At 51.1% G+C, this 20678-nt stretch overlaps 1 protein-coding gene across 4 annotated transcripts in view; it reads right to left on the bottom strand.

Annotated features, from left to right (window-relative positions):
* Positions 1–7505: 7505 nt before the first annotated feature.
* The window catches only part of CEP250 (centrosomal protein 250), a 32729-nt gene continuing 19556 nt past the window's right edge, over positions 7506–20678 (bottom strand). For 2 of the 4 annotated variants that reach the window (XM_042051007.1, XM_042051031.1), the window contains 10 exons: positions 17777–17936; positions 16888–17200; positions 16367–16494; positions 15993–16113; positions 15242–15396; positions 11777–14293; positions 10000–10155; positions 9496–9609; positions 9281–9331; positions 7506–8270 (listed from right to left, as the gene is read on the bottom strand). In XM_042051007.1, coding sequence (XP_041906941.1) covers positions 7980–8270; positions 9281–9331; positions 9496–9609; positions 10000–10155; positions 11777–14293; positions 15242–15396; positions 15993–16113; positions 16367–16494; positions 16888–17200; positions 17777–17936 — 4006 coding nt within the window. In that variant the 3' untranslated portion in view covers positions 7506–7979. The remainder of the gene's footprint in view (positions 8271–9280; positions 9332–9495; positions 9610–9999; positions 10156–11776; positions 14294–15241; positions 15397–15992; positions 16114–16366; positions 16495–16887; positions 17201–17776; positions 17937–20678) is intronic. The other 2 variants (XM_042051015.1, XM_042051023.1) reach the window with 2 other exon arrangements.

Below are 20678 nucleotides of genomic sequence, written 5' to 3'. Positions count from 1 at the left end.
GGACACCAGCAGTGAGATGGAGCTCCACAGCTCATTCCAAGAGCTCTCGTGGTGCTGCAATCCCTAGCCGACTCCTCGTGCTCCAGAGGTCTCCCAGCGATGGGGCATTGTTACATCACGGTGATGTCACATCACCGCATTGTCACATCACTGCGCTGGCACTGCGTCACATGGAAACCGCTCACCACACCCGGGGGGGAGGGGTGACCTCCTGGAGGCCCCTTTGGACAGCACTGTGGGCCACCCCCTCCATGGGACCCGGCTGTGAGAGCTCCTGTTCACAGGCCCCTTCCCCCCTCCCCTGTCCTGTCATTCTGTGAGGCAAAGTGCCCTTGACAGCAGGAAGGAATGGGAGGAATTGCCACACCAGAGATGCCCGGTTTGGGCTCTGCTTTTCCCCCTTTCCATTTTTAGACCTTCTTACCTATTGTAGTGGGTTAGGTTTGTAACTGGGCAGAAACATCAATTTAGTGTAGTGGTTTGGTCCAAAATACTCATTACTGTTTACCTTCTGTGAGATAGGAATTAGGAGAAACACAAAGCAGTCACCAAACTTGAATGAATATAAAGAAGTTTATTAACAGACCTAAAAGGAGGAAAAAAAATATACCACACCTTCAGAACTCTTCTCCTCCCCCCACCTTCCTCCCTTCTCCCACTGACAATGTAAAAAGACAACCCTTGAGATGTTCAGTCTGTTTACCACTTCCATAATAACCTTGTTCAGTCCATTTAGGAAGAAGAGTCTCTTGCTCATGCTATGAACACATTATCACAACGAGCCAGCCGCCCACTTCCAAATGACTTTGTTCAGTCCATTTAGGAAGAGGAGTCTCTCTGCTCACATGTGAGTCCCTTCCCCCAACTTGCAGCTTTTCCCACAACTGCTTTCGAGGGTCCGCTCTTGAAGCTTTTTGGGGTACAATTTTAAGGTTGAGCCGTTCAGAAACAAAAGTTCTCTTCACCCATCTCTGGGAGCATTTCATCTCTAAGAACAGAGGCCCTTCTCCTTCCCTGGGAGCAAAAGGTCCTCCTCATCTTCATCTCTAGGACTATCTCTGGGAGCATCTCTAGGAACTGAGGTTTTCTCCTTTCCCATTTGGAGCCAAAGTCCTTATCGCTTCCATCTCTCCCTGTCCAAACTTCTCATGAAATTACAGCTGCATCAGCATCTGCCTATCTCAGCGCAGGTGCTTTTGCTCAGGAGTTGAACACTCCACCCCCCATATCTTCATGAAATTACAATGGGATACTCTGATGTATCATAGCTTCACAACAGAATTTCAGCTTTAAGCATCTCCTCTCTCTCTTCCCTCAGGTTTTCAGCTCTTCAGAGCACTAAAAGGGTTAATCTCACCTAGGCCTTGCAGCTGGAATGTGGCTTATCGCAGTGGAGGGGGGGGGGGGGGCTCCGGCTGCCCACGGCAAGGCAGTGGGGGGGGGGTTCCACGGCTAGAACAGGTCCATCGGCTCCAGGATGGCCGTGGCCCAGCCTGGCCTGGCCTGAGCAGGGCCTGGCCGGGCCCGCTGGCCCCCACTCGGGGCCCGCAGCCACCTGTCCCAGCACCGGAGACGAGAGAGAGCTTGGGGGGGAGTTTTTCTATTCTTAAGTGTGGATCACAGAGGCGGTCACAATTTTAAGTGGCTCAAAGAATTGTCTGTCATACATGAAATCCCTATTTGTGCTTGGTCTTTGCATATTAAGTGCTTTAATTAATTAATTTTGAGTTAATTATTTTTAAATTGAATGTTACAATTAACCCATCAGCCCAGGTACAAAAATCCAGTTCCATTATCAGTGTTTTCATTTGTTTAAAGTAGTTTATTAAGAGAGTTGCACCCTTCCCAGTTAAAATTTTCCCAGTTAAAAATCACAAACTTGCCCCTTCTCAAACTTCAAACCACCTATACATCGTAAGAGTTACCTTTCCTGTGTTTACTGTATACTTTTACAAGTGTTTTGAGATGTGTTGGACTTGCATTCTGATTCCAAGGCCAAAACCCCACCCAGTCTTAATAGCCAGCAGCTACTTTTAGCCACAAAGCCATTACTCTGCAGGCATGTTCCGTGGCAACCTGAATACCTGAATTTTAATGAAGGCATTGTATTCCTTTATCTCAACTGATACCACCCCCCCCCCCCCCCAACAACGATGAGCCATTGGTGGACGGAGATGATCCATCAAAGGGAAAGCACCAATCGCTTTGGACCGAAGGGGCGGGCTGTGGGCAGGCTGTGGGTGGACTGGGGGCGGAGCAAAAACTATAAAAAGGATGAAGTGGCGAGGCGGGCTCTCTTTTCCCCTCTTGCTCTCTCCAGAGTAGCTGTGGGAGATGTCGGTGCTGGGGCATTCAAAGCCTTACCCCTTTTAAGGGGCTTTTAGTAATTTTTTTAAAGTCAACCCAGCACTGCAAGTTCTTTTTCTCTACCTGACATCTAGTGCTGTCTCAGCCAGAAGATCTCACATCCTTGCGCTCCTGGGGCATACCATCTACTGAGCCATAGGATCCCAAATTTTTATATTTTTCTGATTTCTGTAATTTTTCAATTTTTCTGTTTTCAATAAATTAATCTTTTTAAGAGTTGTCTCATTTCTCACATTGTCCATATTCAAACTGGCCAGCTGATAGGTTCTGTCAGGTCATGGGGAAAGCTGTAAGCACTCCTTTGCGAGAACATCACTTCTGAGACTATGCTAGCTAACCCATGACACCTGTCGTGACCAAGCAGCCACAACTGGGGAAATTTCAGTAAACTGGATATTTGGCCCATCCCTGGCAACATCTATTTCCTGGGTCACATCTTGAGAAACAGAAGAGAAGCACAGGCTAAGGGAAAGCCCTCTCCTCCCCTTTCCTCAGGTTCCCCTTCAGCCCAGACACCCCTCTGCTGCCTTCCCAGTCTCCCCTGCCCTGGCTTCCACTGCTCCTGTCTTCTCTTGTTATGCATATTTTGATCAAATAATCCATTAAATCATATAAAAGGGTTAGCTATGATTTTAAGTACAAAATTGGGAAGTATAAGGTACAGAAATATCAGGAGTGCTGTGTTTGGAATGTGTAACTGTAGAAACCTCCCGAGGAAGTTACTAGACCTTTCTATTTCGGTCGTGCTCACCAGTTATGCTGCTTGGAAACCCACTACCCTTCCCATCTTGCTTTTAATATTAAGGATTCCAGTCAGTAGACCTCAGGAGAGATGGCCAATGATTGTTTTAGGATAAGAATATTGATCATGTTATAAAGTATTAGAACCATTCAATGTAAAGGTTGAATTTAAGAGCGGGCATAGTATGCACAGTATGTAAAAGAACGTACATAACAATGATTCAGCAGAATATATAAAATGGATGGGTTTTGTTTGTTAAGTGGAACATGTTTCTGGAGGAGTTATCCCCCATGTTCCCCGCCTGAATAAAGAAGCATCTGCATATTCACATAAAATTGGTGTTGGGTAAGTTTATTTTGTCCCGTTTGGTGACACTCTCACTTCCTACCCCTTCTTGGCTGCATTTGGTGACGTCTCCAGTGCCTGTTCCTCCAGCCCGTCTGGTTCCTTGGGGCAGCTTTTGCACTGCAGAGTCCTGCCAGCCTCGCTCCTTGCACAAAGGCAAGAGACAGGCAGAGCAATCTGTTGGAGGTGCAGTGATTACCACGGGTCTCTTGGGAAACAGCGAGGGGCACAGCCCAGGGATGGTGTCCTCTCCTCACAACGCAGTTTCTGGCACACGCTCCAGCTGCAGCTCTTCTCCAGCTCGCCAGGCGGAGGAGCAGCATCGGCTGCGCCCCAGCTTCCCTGTGCCACATGTCCTGCCCAGCCACAAGGGCCGTGAGCCCCGCAGTGTGTTCATACACATCCTCACCTCAGGCAGTGCTCAGGCAGCTCCGGCAGCTCCAGCGTGCGGTCCCGGGAGGCTGAGCAGGAGGCCCTGTGTGCAGTTCCTTGGCAGCTGCAAAGCACAGGTGCTGAGGAATACACCTGGTGCAGGGAGCTCAGGGTGCAGCTGCAGTGCCAGCTCCAGGCTGAGCTCTGGCTGGTGGGAGCCTGAGGCAAGATCCCATGACCTGCTGACCTTGGCAGGACCCAAAGGGCCCAGGGACCTGTAGCACAGCCAGGTCAGTGGACACTCAGAGACAGGGCAGATGCCTGACTCAGGAGGAAGAGCTGAGCACACTTTGGTGTGATTGGGCTGTGAAGGGATAAAAGCCCAGTGGTTCAAGGTCCCTTCCCAGAGGCACCGGCTCGAGCTGTGTTCCTGCACCATGAATAAATTGTTTTGTGGAATGAGACGTGTGAGACTCTGCTATGGGAAGCCTGGTCTGACTGTGTGAGAGTGGGGAGAGTGCAGGGAGTCAATGGGGGCACTCTTTTGCTCACTTGAGCTGCCCACTGTGAAGGGGATTTGGTGCCAGCAGGAACAGTCTGGTGGTGGGAGTGTGACTGCCAGAGTTCCTCCGGGATGCTCAGGGAAGTTTCCTTAACGAGAGAGCTGCCTGAGAGCTGGAGCAGAGCCCAGACCGTGCACCTGCTGGGCTCTGCCTGTAAGAAACCAGGCAAGGTGCAGCAGAGTGCCCTGGGCAGGGGAAGGCAGGTAGGCAGAAAAGGAAAAGGAACAAGTGAAACCGCACCCCCACAGTTTTGTCAGACCCCTGTGTCTGCGTGCCCGTCCTCTTGGACTTCACTTCAGGATTGGGGTAGGCGCAGAGCATTGGGAAAGGGAGGGCAAGGCAGGGCAAGGCGAAAGGCAAGGCCACGCCGGAAGATTTGTCTCATGGCTTGGCTGTCGCAGGAGAAAAGGCCAAAGGTGTAATTACTGACAGTTCCACTGGATGGCTCCCGAAGCCCAGCGGGGACGGCAATGCTGAGCGCAGCCGGCACACTCGATTCAGCTCCAGCCGCTCTCTCGTACCACAGCCCAGTGTTACCAACCACAACAGTGATAACCTTAGCCCAGAGCCAGGGAGGATGAACATTCCCACGGGAACACGTACGCCAGGAAGGGTTTTATAAAATGCACCTGTGAGCACACGGGCAGGAACTCCGAGAGCAAACTGTGACCCACAGCTATTAAATAAATACAAGAGATGCTTACAACACTTTGTTTCAACACACTCTGTTCAGATCTATTGTTATCTCAACTCTGTGCCCCAGGTTGAGCACCAGTAAGGACTGTTGTGGTTTAACCCCAGTCTGTTGTGGTTTAATCCCAGCCAGGAACTCAGTCCCACGCAGCCACTCTCTCTGCTCTGGTGAGATGGGGGGGGAGATTTAGGAAAAGGTAAAACCCAAGGGTTGACACAAGAACAGCTTAATAACTGAAACACAACTAAATATATTTATATTACTGCTAGTACTACTTCTACTTTGACCAGTGAAAAGGAGAGAGAAAGAAATAAAACCCAAGAGAAACCAGCAGTGCCCAAGAGTTGCTTGTCGCCCAGTGACCAATGCCCAGCCCCTTCCCCAGCAGCGATTGGCGGCTCCCGGCCAACCCCCTCCCAGTGTCTGTACTGGGCAGGAGGTTCTGTGGTCCGGAATATCCCTCTGGCCAGTTGGGGTCAGCTCTCCTGGCCATGCTCCCCCCTCGCTGGCAGAGCACGGGACACCAAAAGGTCCTTGACTTGGAGTGAGCGCGACTGGGCTCCAACTCATGCGTTACCAACGTTGTTCTCACTCTGAATCCCAAACACTGGGCTGGACCAGCTTCTGGGGAGAAAATTCTCTCTCCCAGTCAAAACCAAGACATCCAGCAACCCCTGAAACTCCAAACTGTGAGCCCTGACTGCCGCTGTCCCCACCTCCCTCAGTCACCCTTCAGCTCTCCCCACCACCCCTTGAGCCCCCGCCCCACCAACAGCTCCCCATGACCCCGGCATGCTCCAGCCATGCCCTGTGTCCCCCCGCAAACCCCCAGTGACACCCCCTAGACCCACTCACTCCTTTGGCTGCTTGAGGGCCATGATGGGCACTGCGGGGAGACCCCTGCCTGGAGCTGCTGCTGCTGCTGCCCGGTGCCTGCTGCCGCTGCCCAGTGCTTGGTGCTCTGTTCCGCCGCCCTGCACTGCAGCCTTGGCCCCTCTTGGCACAAGTTTCTATTCCCTGCTGCACACACAGGAAATGTAGCTTTTAATCTCAGAAACAGCAGCCACAGAGGAGCAGAAAGACATGCATGGAGCGTGAGGGGACCATGACTATGGTGCAGGGACATGGGGATACAGTTACAGGCCCAGGGCCATCAGGCCATAGCCATGGGGATGTGGCTGTGAGGGCTACCTGGCAATAGGAGTATGGCCATGGTGGGGGTATGCAGGTGAGGGATGTGCTGTTTTCCCTTCTCATGGGGTCACATGATCCAGGGGCACACTGGGATGAATGCAGCCACTTGGCTTCCATGTCCACATGATGGGTAGGGTTCTTCTTGCCCTGGAGGTGGGGACCATCTTCACCTCCGCCTGAGCCAGCTGGTGGCTTCACAGAGATCCTGGTGCTCCTGGCACCATGTCAAAGCCCTCTACGCCTTCTCATTCCCTGTCCTGTCCCCACAGAGCTCCGTCTCCCCAGACCCGACCTCTCTGTCCTGCCTGGGCACAAGGTGACTGTGGGAGCTGACGTGATGCTGCGCTGCACCCCCACACACCCCAGCACCGGCTGTTACCTGTACCTGGAGGGCCAGATCCGAGCCCAGCTGCTCCCAAGGGAACAAGGTGACTACAACCTCTCCCACGTGCAGAAAGGTGACGGCGGCCGCTACAGCTGCCAGTGCTACGCCATCAATGCTTCGAGAGAATGGTCTGCTGTCAGCAGGACCCTGGACTTGGTGGTGAGAGGTGAGACATCCCCCAGCCACATCCTGCTCTACTCTTCCTCCCTGCAATCTGTCACATCCTGGGGGAACTAGAAAAGAGGATTTAGGGCAGGAAAGCAGCTGTAAGAGGGGTCCAAGCAGAGGGTTCCAGCTTCCTTCAGCTGTGTTTGAGCCTGGCCAGCTCCTCAGGGAGCCTAGAGATGACCTACAGACCCTACAGATACAGGATTGCTGGGCTGACAGGTGGGGATAAGAGTCAGAGGACACCTCTCCCTGCACCAGCCCAGAAAGCACCCCTGTCCTGGGCTGCATCCCCAGCAACGTGGGCAGCACGGGAGGGAGGGGATTCAGCCGATGGTGGACAGCTGCTCCACCTGCCCAGGACACCCTTCCCACGGCATCCATGGCCTCAGGCTGTGGCAGGGATGGAGCTGGGCACTGACAGCCAGTGGAGAGCAGCTGAGCTGTCCCTCAGGGCAGCTGTTGGGGCAAAGCCACCAGAGATTTGGAGGGAAAAAGGGAAGAAAAGGAAGAAGGGGAAGCGCCATTTCTCACTGAACCTTGATTCCTGCTGTGCACTCTCCACCCCTTTGTTTGATAACACCTCAAATTCCCATTACATATTGCAGGGAATACCTCTGGCCTCAAGAAGGGAAATTGTGTAAGAGCTTGCAATAGCCTCACTGTGCCAGTGAAAAATAATTTTCTTCTGAAAAAAATTTTATTAAAAAAAAATTTAAAATGTCTGGCTCTAGGAGATGCTTGCAAATGCAAACACCACAAACACTGTTATGTTAATTGTTTGTAGCGCAGTCTTTGTGTCCTTTTGAGTAGCTGCCCTCAGACAGATGCACTCACAAGTCTTACTGTTGAGGGATTATGCATTTCTTGTTTGGGCTTCCTTCTCCATACATCATTCTCTCTCCTTACCTATGTCTTTGTTCTCACATATTCACAGTTTGTCCCCAGAAATCATCTGCTTCACGAAATAATGCTTCATAGATCCTAATCCTCAACATAAGGTGAGGTTTGACAACACCAGCTGAATGTGAGATGAACAGATGTAAAAGGCAGGGAGTAGCCCTGCCCTGAGGAGTTGATCCCATTTCTCATATCCATGAGCTCTTTGTCTTAGCAGAAATCCTTCCATTCAAATGGAGACCAGAGGTGCTGCTACCTCAGGTCATCATCGCTTCTGGCAGGTCTGGCTCTTGGATGCTTGGGATGTCTCTCCAGAGACTGATGGCCCAGGGATGTCTGTGCAGAGTTAAGGCTCAGAGACTGATCCAGCTTCCGAGTCTCTGCTTCCAGAACAGCAGCTTTGGGCTCCTTGAGCACAGCTGCAAAGGAGCAGGACAGCTCCTGGTGAAGGTCTGACAGCTCCTGGCTGGTCCTTGCACACCTCTCAATGTAGTTCTGCCGGCGCTGTTGGTCTTGGGCCAGCTGTGACTGCAGCAAGGACACCTGAAAGAGGCAGAAAGCCCAGCTCAATCAAGCCCACGCGGGCAGGAGCATCCGCAGCCCCACGGTACCGGCTGTGGGGGCAGACACAGCCTCCAACTCCAGCCCTCACCAACACTCTGCCCCTGGGGAAGGGGAAAGGAACAGGCTCCCACACTGCCCCTGAACGGAGCTCAGATGATCAACAAGTCCAGTTCACGGCTGGCAAACCCTTCCCTCATACAACCCTCAGCCACCACAGGTCTGGGAGAGAGAGTTCCAACAGGATTTAGGAACCCAGCTCTGATTCCCAAAGCACGCATTCGGGCCACTGACCCCTTTCTCCACGGGCTGTGCCTCAGCACGAGGGCTGCAGCTCCCCTGAGCTACTGGAGGACTCTTCTATTTGAGCTCCTGGACAGGCAGCTGAGGAACAGGGAGCAAACTCTCCCTCTCTCAAACTTTAGAGTATTCCACACAGGAGCAGAGCACAATGTGGGCAACAAAGCCCCATGGAATAATAAGCCTCTGGCATTGCCTCAGATCCCTGGATCTCTGCTAAAATGCAAGCTCCACTGTTACGGAGTCAAGAGAAAATGGAAACAGGCAACAAAGGAGAACATCCTGGCCCAGACTGCCCAGGGAAGGGTTCAGAAAACAAGTAGCTGTGGGGCTTCGGGCCACAGTTTAGTGTTGGGATTGACAATGCTGGCTTAATAGTTGGACTAGATGATCTCAGAGGGCTTTTCCAATCTTAAGCATTTTATGATTCTATGATTCTGGTATTTTCAGATGATTTCCAGTGTTCTGAATTTCATCCTATCCCTCTCCCCCACTGCCTGATCTTTAGACAAGTCAGAGATAAGACCAAGGCAAAGGATGCTGTTTGGTTGTTGCCAACAGGTGCATGACTGACCATACCTGCTGTACTCACTTCCTGACAGCCAAACCCAACTTGGGCTGCAGCAGCAGGCACAGTTGTGCCCATTAGTACAGCCACAGCAGCCTTTGATGGGAGTTTTCCTACTCCTCACCTGGTTCTGTAACTCAGCTAAGCGCTGACTGCAGTGAGCATGAGACTCCTCCTGTGAAGAAAATGAAAGGATGGTTTTTCAGTCTGTTTGGTCATGGCCACGGACGATATTCAACTTCTATTAGGTCTCTACTGTAGGGCTGCTGCCACTGGGATTTCCCATCATTCCTCTGTATGACCAAAGCCTCCTCACACCAAAGAAAATGCTGTTCTCACCTGTCCAGAAGTGGGCAACTTGTGCTGCTCAGACTCAGAGAGAGAAAATCCACAGGTATTGGGGAGTAATCGACCCCTAAAACATCTCTTCAGTTTCCTCCGTTCGTGTTCCACCTGCACGTTGGATGGGAGAAAGGGTCACAGAAACCTGTCAGCAAACATGGGGCAAAAGGACCTCTGGACATCAAGGCGAGGAGATCTCTGCTCAGAGACCCTCAATTGCACCAGACAACACTGGGGGCAAAGAGCTCTCGCTGGGGGCTGTGCAGGAGAGGCCAGTGTGTGTCCGGGGACACGGGGCCAGGGAGGGAGGCAGCGGAGTGAAGGTGCCTTTGTGAAAGCCATGGGCTGCCACAACAGAGAGAACAAACAAAAGGGTGCGCCCACAGCAGGGACAGGGAGAGGCAAGGAAACAAGCAGAGGACTCCAGAGCACTGCCTGGGCACACGTGTCATGCTCCAGAGGAGCCTGAGGCTCTGCAGAGGCAGCGAAAGCCCACTTTACCTGCTCGAGAGTCCCCCTGAGTTCAGTGTTTTGTTGCTTGAGCTCCACCTTTTCATCTTCCAGCCTTGCAACTGCTCGCTGCAGACATTCGAGGCTCTGCAACATGAGTCTCTTCTCAGAGAGGCATGACAGCTGCTCCCCTTCAGCAACAGCCTGCTGGGCATTCAGAGAGGAGATTCCATGAGCTGATGCTACGTAAAGGTTAGAAGGGTGTTACAATCAGTACATCGGGAAGAGTGACCACAAGAATGGACTGGTCCTTCTTCTTAGGTCCTTCTTCTCCTCCTTGTCCACAGGCCAAAACAACACACTCTAGGGGCCCTCCTTCAACTCCCATTGGGGAATTGAGTAGTTTGTTCTGGATCTGCTTCCCGATAGTTTTGTTCAGTGTTCCCCATTCTGGTTTTGAGACACTGGAAGCACTGATTTCCTATCCAGCCACTTCATGGTTTTACAAAGTTCTCTTGTGTCTCCACCTCCCTCTCTCTCAGCCATTTCTTGTTGGTTGTGAAGACTTACACATTTACATCTTCCTCTCAGGGAAGTTATTTACCATCTTTGGTCATCCTCTTTGACCATCACTGTAAATTCTCTTACCTACAGTTCTACTCTCTGTCCTTAGGCAACCAACCATGTGCAAGATGTGGGTGAAGCATGTACTTCTGCAGTGATAAAACTATAGTTCTGTTCTCTATTCTCTTTACCTGTTACATCCTCATACAGATCTGCTCATTGAAAATATCATGTTATCAATCAGGCCATATGCACTGCTCTGAACCTAGTCAGGAGCCAACTCCCCCTTTGTGCTTTTCTTCATGAACTGCTCCTTGGAGCACCTATAAATGTAGTCTTGGTATCAGCACTAAACCAATCTGTGTATGCAACTGCATTACCTGACTGAATGCTCTTGCATACCTGACCTACATGGATGTAACTAAAATCTCCTGCTCTTTTCACATTTCTTACCCTTGTCACTTCTTTACTTCCCATCAACACATCACAATACTTGTCAGCATCCTGATCAGGCTGCAAGTAGTATTTCCCAAGTCATAAGTAAATGTATAATGCATAAATACAGTGTTTTCTTAGTGCATTTTTAACATGCCAATATACTAATGAATACTAGAATATAAGCAAATTCTTGGCAAAGCTGCAGCACAGGCCATTGCAGCTGTTCCACTAGCAGGACCTGAATCAGTTCACTTTGGAGAAATACACACAAATTTGCCTCCCATGATTTTTGGATGGCAGTACAATGTCCTGAATGCATAATTAAGCATTTAACCTGACCAGGCAATGATAGAAATCCCATTCTTTTAATATGCTGAAAAAGAAATCTCCATCTCAGGAAGCATCCTCAAAGCTCCAGCAGTGCAGGTGCTCTTCAGCCCTCACTACAGAACTCTGCTCACTTCAGTCCATCACTCTGCTCACCTGCTCCATTCCTTTCCACACCAAATCCAACCGCCACCTGTTGCCTCCCCTTGCCTGGGCACGGGAGAAGCAATTCCCCATGCCCAGCTTTTGGCCTGGAGCTGATTTGAACAGCAGCTCCAGAGCTGCATCAGTCGTTCCAGGTGTGCCAGCAAACAATCTGGCAGCCAGTGGTCTCTGGCTGGAGCCAGGCAGACACACAAGGCTGCCTGCTGCAGCCCGGGCTGCTTTGCCCAAGCAGGCCTAGACTGACAGGGATCTAGAATCCCACCTCTTCATGGGAAACTTCATTGGAATCCTTCAGGGATGTTTGAGTAGACTGAAGATCAATGCCAGTGCCTACCTGTTGATGAAATCGGTCTGTGTCTCTCTCTGAAACCATTCTCTGCAGGATGGTTATTTCTTTCTTCAGATTCCCATTGGCCATTTCACTTTTGCTAAGGGCAGCGCTCAGGACTTGAGCGTTCTCTCTCCATTCATGTTCTCTGCTTTCTCTTTGATTCAAAGCAGCAGCCACACACTCCAACTCTTCACCACTGGCTTCCCTCTCAGCTTCCAACTGTTGGGGTATTTCCTTCTGCCTTTGCAAGAGATGGTCTCTCTCCTGGAGAATTTTCCTCTTCTCTACTTCCTCTTCCTCCCATTTTTGGAGTTCTTGGATTTGTTTTTTTAGGGTCTCCCCTTCACCTTTCCATCGCAAAGCCAATGTTAATTCTTTCAGGAGTTCACTCTGCTTCCTAAGTTCTTGTTCTCTCTCTATCAGAGTCTTCTTTAAATACTTGATTCTGTCTGTCTGGTACTTGATCTCTTTATCCTTCTTTGTCAGAGTCTGCTGAACATGCTGGAGATCTTCCCGAACACCTCTTATTTCCTCTTCTAACTGCTTTTGCTCACTTTGAGCCTTGATCTCTCCTTCTCTCTCAGGGAAGGCTTCTTTCAGGAGCTCTTGCTCTCCACCATGTCTAACCTCTTCATTCTTCTCAGTTAGCCTAAGCTGGAGATTCTGCAAAATCTTCAGTTCTTCTTCAAGGTGCTGGAGTTTTTGCCTAAGAGTGTCATTGTCTTCATCTTTCTTCCTCACCAGTTCCTCAAGCAGAGTCACTTGCTTCTGGCATGATGTTAGTGCTACTTTCACGCTTTCTTCACGAAGCTGGAATGTGTTCATTTGCTCTGTCTGCTTGAGGAACTCCAAATGGTTCTTCTGCAACATCTGGCTCACTTTGTCTAGATCCTGCTCTAGACTTCTGGCCTGCTTGCCTGCCACCTCCTTCTGCTCTCGAAGGTCCTGGAGATGCTCTTGCAAAGACACTATCTCTTGATCTCTAGCTTCAAGAGAAGATTCAGCATATTCTAGTTTATGCAGTATGGCTTTAGTCTGCACTGCTGTCTCTTCCTTCTGCTGTTGAAGCTTTGTGATAGCCTCCTCCAGAACCCAAATCTTTTCCTCTTTTTCTTTCAGAGTCAGTGTTGTTGCTTGGAAATTTCTTTGCTCAGCTTCATGCTTTTCCTCCTTTTCCTTGCATGCCTCACATTGCTTTCTAAGGGACAAAATTTCCTGCTCTTTCTCCTTTAGTTCCACTTGAAGATGCTGCAGAATTTGCTTCTGCTGTTCAGAATCTTGCTTTTCTTTTTGGAAGGTCTCAATCAGTTCCTTCTGAGATTCAATCATTAAATCCTTTTCTTTCAGTATTGTCTTAGAGTATTCTAAGTCTCTGTGCAAGACATTCATCTGTTCTTCTGTTTTTTCCTTGTAGCTCCTTGTTTGTTGCTTTTGGATGTCCATAAGTCTGTCTTTCTCTTTCAACGTTGCTAAAGTCTGCTCCAGTTGGTCACGCACAGTCCTTAACTGCATTTCCATGACTTCTTCAACTTCCTGCATTTGCTTTTGTTGTGATTCAAGCTCTTGATCTTTTTTAGATAAAGAAAGTGTCATGATTTCTACTTTACCAAGAAGCTCTTCCAGATGCCCATCTTGCTGTTCCTTTTGCTGCTGCAAGAGCCTTAACTCTTCCCTTTGAGTGTCACACTCACTCTCTCTGTCCTTAAGAACAGCCCTCAGGTGTTCAAGGCTAGCATTTAGAGATTTCACGTCTTCTCTCTCCTTTTCCAGTTCTTGAATCTGCTGAGTCAGAGAAAGAAGCTCCAGCCTTTTCTCCTTCAGGTTTCCTTTCATATCATCAAGATCCACAAGCAGATTTCTGACTTGTACTGCACCATGCTGTTCTAGAATCATTATTTTCTCCTCCTGGAATTTGATCTCAAGGTGTCTCTCCTCCAGCTCTTTGTTCATCCTGCTGACAGCAGAGTTCTGCAATTCCAACTGCTTCTCCAGCTCCCTTATCAGTTCTTGCTGGGATCTGATCTCCCGATCCTTCTCTTCCAGCTCTTGGGTCATTTTGCTTAAAACAATCCTTTGCTTTTCTTGCTGCTTCTCCAGCTCCTGTATCTGTTCCTGTTGAGATTCTGTCTTCTGTTCTTTCTCTGTTATGTCCTTAATAACCTGATTAAGAGCAGTTTTATGCATTTCTTTCTGCTTTTCCAGCATTCTCATCTGCTCTTGGTACAACTTAATTTCTCCCTCCCTCTCTGACAGGATGTCAGTCACACGAGTGAGATGCTCCTGCAAAGCTTTGGTCTCTGCTGCCTCTTTCTGAAGAATCTCCATTTTCTTCCCCTGGTTTTGCAATTCCTCATTTTTAATTTTTAACATGGACAGTGCATTTTGGAGTTCTTGTTCAAGGGAGTGATTCCTGTCTATTGCTGTATTTGCCTGGGTTTCAGAAGCTGTGACTGATTCCTCCAGAAGTTTTATCTCACACTCTAGTTTTTCTTTATCTGCCTGCAGCCTGTCCTGTTCATGCTGCAAAACAGGGAGAAAAAGGGTCACTCATTCCCTCTCTGGGTTTGCTTTTCATACCAGATCGGGACTCCTGCCACAGGCAGGCAAAGGCTGCCCCTCTCTCTCTGCCTCTCGGGATGCCTCAGACCTTTGCTGGGGCCACCCTTGACGCTGAGTCTTTCCCAGCTCACTCAGCCCATCCCAGCTCCCTTTCTGCCCTTCCCCGACCTCTTGCAGCTCCACTCGAGTGTTCCTTTGGGGAGCAGCTGCCAGAACTGCAGCCAGGATTCCAAGCCCATGCTAAGAAGGATTTAGGCAGTGCCTAAATGAGGATGTGCTCTCCATCAGGGAGAAAGGGAAGAGCAAACACCCCCAGCAATTCATTCCCTGCAGTTGGGCTGACAGGAGTGGTTTTTGAGCTCTCCTGTGTAGAGTTTCCATGGCACCATCCCCGAGAGCCCCACTGCCCTCTCTTGGAGCAGCAATGGCCACATCAGTCTGTCATTCTCTGCTGCCACTCAGGACGAGTTCTCCCCTTGCAGGCACACGTCCTTATCTGCATCAGCACTTTGCTTTTCTCTCTTTTCTCCCCACTGGCTGCTCTCTGATGGCCAAGGCCAAACACCTTTCTATTAACAGCAAACTTGGCCTTCTCACCCCTCGTTCCAGGTCCAGGTATTTGAAATCTGAACGTGGGTTTGGACACGAGGAATTGCCCAACCCATGCAATGTCCATAGAGCCAGTGTGGACATTGAGAACTACAGCTTGTAGGGCACAAAACTCCAGCATGGAGGAAAACCAGCAGCCTCAGCACTAACTGGCTTTGACATGACTACGACATCTTTTCCTCCTTATTCAGAAGAATGCAATTTGACAAGTTCAACTGCAAAGAGGTGCTCCTTAGAACTATTAACACAAGGGCCAAACATAGCTAGGAAATGGCCCTTCATGGCATCTGCCCTTCTCACCAGCACATCCTTCCTTTCCTTCTCCAGGCTCTCCAGTTTCCTCTGCAGAGATGCCACCTCCTGATGAAGAGTCACAGCCTCTTCCTTCAGGGCAATGGCCTCTTTCTCCAGGGCAGTTTCTCGAGAGGTCTTCTGGTGTTCTGCCCTCCACATCGCTGCAGCAGGAAGGAGAAGGAGAATGAGAACAGCAAAGCAAAGGCAAACTGATGTGCATCCTGCAGGGACAACAGCACTGTCTTCTCAGCCTGCCTGTGTTTGCAGGCCCTAAGGCCACAAGGGCTTCCAAAGCTGACAGAAATGAAGGAGAAAAAAGCAGGAATCAAAGGGGTAAGGTTCAGAGGAACAGGAAAGTGTCTTTGCTCTTGGGCTTGTGCAGAGTGAGCAATCCAAGAGAGACAAAGGAGCGGGGATGCCTGTGCAGCCCTGCTCCAGAGAGGCCAATAGCCTGGAGGCTCTGGCAGGGCCTGGAGTTGGGGGGAATCGAGCTGAGGCATCCAGCTACAGCTCCTCAGCACAGACACAGCACCTGAAAGGCACCACCTGTGCACGGGATCAGCCATAGCACAGCCAGATGGCACTGCCAGCCACGGCATCTTTCTCGAGAAAACGCTTTCACTGGCACTGGATGGATAAATCTCCTGCTGGTTGTTCTTCCCCTCTGCCATCTCTGGGCACTTTTGCTCTGCACGGGATCAGAGATCCCTGCTGGCGAGACAGGATGGAGCAGTGGGTGTGAGAGGAGAAGCTGTACCTGCTCGAATTTCATCCAACTGTTTCAGCAGCTCCTGATTGCTGGCTCTGAGATTGTCCCTCTCAGCCTGCCCCGTGCCCAGCTCCAGCTCCAAGGCCTGTATCTTCTTCCTTGCATCATTCTGGAAGAGGAAGAGGAGCAGAATCACCTGTCAGTGCCACTGCTGGCAGGAGACAAAGGGCTACAAACACTAAAGCAGAAATAGCCCAGGTGGGAGAGGGCAGCTGGACCGTACTGGTAGATGTGATCGTGATCCTCCTTCCTCCCCATGCCAGTGAGACAACCCCCCTACAAGGACTGCCACCCATCCTGGCCTTGGCACTCTGCTTGTCCAGCATCCCAGCAGCAGGACAGGATTTCTGGGTGCATATTACCAGATCTTTCTGGGAATGCTCCAGGTGCTGCTGCAGGTCTTGCAGAGCTGCTGCCACTCTGTCCTCTGTGAGCTCTGCGGGGACATCGCCATCCTGAGAAGCACTTAGGCCCAAGACATGACCCTTTTCTGAAAAGAGAAGACATTCTGTTTCAAGATTTAATCCAGTGGTCTCCAACAAACAAGGCCTCTTTCTACCTAGGAGGAGGTGCCTTTGTCATTGTCCTAGAGCTCGCCTTGCAGCAGGATGTGTGTCACAGGCTGACGTTATTTTGATGACCACTAATGTCAGCACTGCCCCAAAGACAACTGCATGGGCCCTGTGGCTTGACAGGACTTGGGCCCTTCTCCCTTCTGACTCTGATCATTTCTCTACACACAAACATGGACTTGTGTCTCTGCAGGGAGACAAGACTTCCCAAGGCCTGAGTCAGCCTGAACTGACAGGGTGAGTGTGTCATACCAGGATGACCCAGGAACCACCCCCTCGCTCCACCTGCTCTCCCAGCCTCCCACACTTGCCTGAGCTCCAGGTAACCAAGTCTCTGCTGTCCCTGATCATGTGGTGGAGAACCAGGAGCAGTTTGTCCAGCTGGGATTGAGTTTCCTGGTGAGCACCACTGGCCTGTTGACACTTTGTGGCCAAGGCCTCTGCTCTGTTCTCAGAGCTCTGGAGCCTCACATGCAGCTCAGACACCTCAGCCTCCAGCACCTGCACAGAGTCCCTCAAGCTCCGTTCTCCTGCTCGGGACTCCTCCAGCTCCTGCAGCAGCTGCTTCTCTCGAGTTGCCTGGGTAGCCTCCATCTCCAGCACTGCATCCTGCAGGGCCCACATCTGGAAGATGGATGCACAGAGCCTCAGGGACAGGGCTGCTCCTGAGGCAGCAGAGCAGGCAGCAGAGCAAGCAACAAAGGAGAAATGACTTCAGGCAAAACCACGCCCAAAACAGAAGGCACAGAGCCAAGGATTCCAATGGAAACAAATGTCCTGAAAACAGGGAAAGGGAGCCAATGGGCATCCTTGAGGCTGCAGCTCTGAACACCGGCTGAACTGGCTGCGGTGGAAGTGCCCTCCCCAGCCTGCCATAGCCACGTCTGTGTGCCCACATTGCTCGGTGCCCAGCACAGGCACCAACTCCATCTGGGACAACACTGCTAACAGAGGGATGGAGAAGCTCCAAAGGAGTCTGCTGCTGCTTCTCCTCCCACATTTCCTGCTGGGACCCGGGAGAGAACGGGGGAAAACATCGGCAGCAGACACCAGATCCAGCCTTGGCCTGTGGGTGCAGCAGCACCCCGGGGCAGAACACGGCAGCAGTGGATGCTGCTGGGAGGGGAAAGCAGTTGGGGCCTCCAGGCCAAAGGTGATGATGTGTGTCCCAGGAGAAGAGGATGCCAGGGCACAGATTACCTGGGTGTTGAGATCCAGCAGTTCTCTTCTATGTTCTGAGTGGAGCTCCTCAGCCTGGTGAAGAGCAGAACGAAGCTGAGATGCCTGATTGATCTGGGCCAGGTTCTTTTCTTCCAGGGTTCTGAGGCTCAGATCCTTCTCTTCCAGAGACAGAGTCAGCCTGTGGAGCGAGGCAACAGATGGCCATGAGAGACATTCATGTCCCTTGGGTGCCTCAGAGTGGGTGGTGGAGTTGACCACTATGTGAGGCAACACTTGGAACGTGTCAAGCCCTGTCTTGGGGTAGATGATGAGCGAGTCCAGAGCTTACGAGTCAGGATAAAAGGACAGACAAGTAAGGGTGACATTGCTATGGGTGTCTGCTAGAGGCCACCTGAACAGGAGGAGAAGTGGATGAGGCTTTCTACAGGCAACATAAAGCAACCTCAAAGTCACAGGCCCTGGTTCTTGTGCAGGACTTCAGCTTCCCTGCCATCAGCTAGAGAAGCAACACAGTGTGGGATGTTCCCGGAAAGCATCGATGACAACTTGCTGTCATGGGCAGTGGAGGATCCCCCAAGGAACAGCATGCTGCTCAACCTTACCCTAACAAGCAGGGAAGGCCGTGTTGGACATGTGAAGCTTGGGGTCAGCCTTGGCTGCACTGCCTATGAATGAGACTGTGGTGTTCAGCTGGGGGGGAGGACAAAGCAGGGCAGCAAGCAAGATTACAACCATGGACCTCAGGAGAACTAACTTTAGCCTCTCCAGGGATCTTCGTGAAAGAAGCACATGGGAACAGGCCCTGCAGGGTAAAGGGGTCTAAGTTGATATTCGAGAATCATTTCCTCCAGGCTCAACAACACAGCATCCTAGTGAGCAACAAACTGGGCAAAGAGGGCAAGAGATCTGTGTGGATAAGCAAAGAACTCCTGTCATTCCTCAAGCGCAAGCAGGAAGCTCAGGCCACTTGGAATGAATATAGACAGATAGTCAGAGTAAGTAGAAATGAGACAAGGAAGGCCAAGGCCCACCTGAAACTAAGTCTGGGCAAGGATGACAAGGACAACAAGAAGAGCTTTTTAAAATACAACAATAACAAAAGGAAAACACACAAGGACCATGTGTGTCTGTTCCTAAATGGAGCAAAGACCCTGGTAACAGAGGATGCAGAGAAGGCAGAGTTCCTGAGTGCCTTTCTTTGCATTGGTCTGTACTGAACAAGACCAGCCCTCAGGGATCTCTGGCCCAGGAAACCAGGCTAAAGGCCTGTTGGAAGGAAGACTATCCCTTGGCAAGACTTTCCTTTCAAGGAGGACTGGGTTAGCGACTGCCTTGGCAAACTTGACACCCACAAGTCCATGGGCCCTGACATGATGTGTCCACGAGTGCTGAGGGAGCTTGTGGACACCAGAGAGAGGCCACTCCCCATTATCTTTGAAAGGTCATGGAGATCAGGAGAGGTGCCTGGAAGCTGGAAGGAAGCAAATGTCATTCTGGTCTTCAAAAAGGGCATGGAGGAGGACCCAGGGAACTATGGGCCTGTCAGGCTCATCTCAATCCCTGGAAAGGTGATGGAGCACCTCATTCTGGAGGCCACCTCTACCCACATGGAAGGACAAGAAGATGGTCAGGAATGGTCAGCATGGATTCACTGAAGGTAAATCATGCCTGACCAACCTGATTGCCTTCTACAATGAAACAACTACCTGCGTGGATGAAGGGAGAGCAGTGGATATTGTCTACCTTGATTTCAGCAAGGCTTTTGACACTGTCTCTCACAACATCCTCCTGGGGAAACTCAGGCAGTGGGGGCTGGAGGAGTGGACAATGGGCTGGACTGAGAACTGGCAGAAGGGTGGAAGGCAGAGGGTTGTAATCAGTGGCACAGGGCCTCGTTAGAAGGCCTGTCATTAGTGGTGTCCCCCAGGGTTCACTCCTGGGCCCACTATTGTTGAACTTGTTCATCAATGACTTGGATGAGGCGGCCAATGGCTCCCCATCAGGGTCACTGTGCATCCCCTCAGAGGGATCTCAGCAGGTTGGAGAGATGGGCAGAGAGGAACCTTCTGAAACTCAACAAGGGTCCTGCACCTGGGGAGGGACAGCCCCAGGCACCTGCACAGGCTGGAGCCAACCTGCTGGGAAGCAGCTTTGTGGAGAAGGACCTGGGGGCCCTGGTGGACAAGAAACTCCCCATGAGCCAGCAGTGTGTCCTTGTGGCCAAGGTGGCCACTGGGATCCTGGAAAGCACTGGGAAAAGCATTGCCAGCAGGTCAGGGAGGGGATCCTGCCCCTCTCCTCAGCCCTGTGAGGCACCTCTGGAGTGCTGTGTCCAGTTCTGGGTTCTTCTGGACAGGAGGGACAGGGAGCTCCTGGAGCAGGGCTGGCGGAGGCTGCGCAGCTGAGGAAGGGACAGAAGCATCTTTCTGATGAGGAAAGGCTGAGGGAGCCAGGGCTGCTCAGCCTCGAGAGGAGCCCCAGCTGAGAGGGGCCCTCAGCCCTGGGTGTCCCTGGCTGCAGGGAGGGCTCAGGGCAGGGCCCGGGCTCTGCTCCGGGGCCTGGCAGCGGCACCAGAGCATCGGGCAGGGCCTGAGCCCAGGAAGTTCCAACCTGGACAGGAGGAAGAAATTCTTTCCTGTGCAGTGACTGAGCACTGAACAGGCTGCCCAGGGAGGGTGCAAAGTCTCCCTCACTAGTGATATTTCAGAATCGTCTGGACACAATCCTGTTCCACGTGCTCTGGGATGACCCTGCTTGAGGGACGGAGGTGGGACCGGATGAGCCACTGTGGTCCCTCCAACCTTACACATTCTGTGATTCGGTTCACCCAGCTTAGATAACAAATCATGGGTTTAACGTGTCTTATGCCAACAAAAGGCATCAGGCTGCCAGGCTGATCCAGATGCCAAAGGCTTCAAGT

This window comes from Corvus kubaryi, unplaced genomic scaffold (genome assembly GCF_017639235.1).
Source record: "Corvus kubaryi isolate FWS band 111438036 unplaced genomic scaffold, C.kubaryi_AGA036_p1.0 134, whole genome shotgun sequence".
NCBI classification, from domain to species: domain Eukaryota; kingdom Metazoa; phylum Chordata; class Aves; order Passeriformes; family Corvidae; genus Corvus; species Corvus kubaryi.
This window is presented reverse-complemented; position numbering and strand designations above follow the sequence as displayed.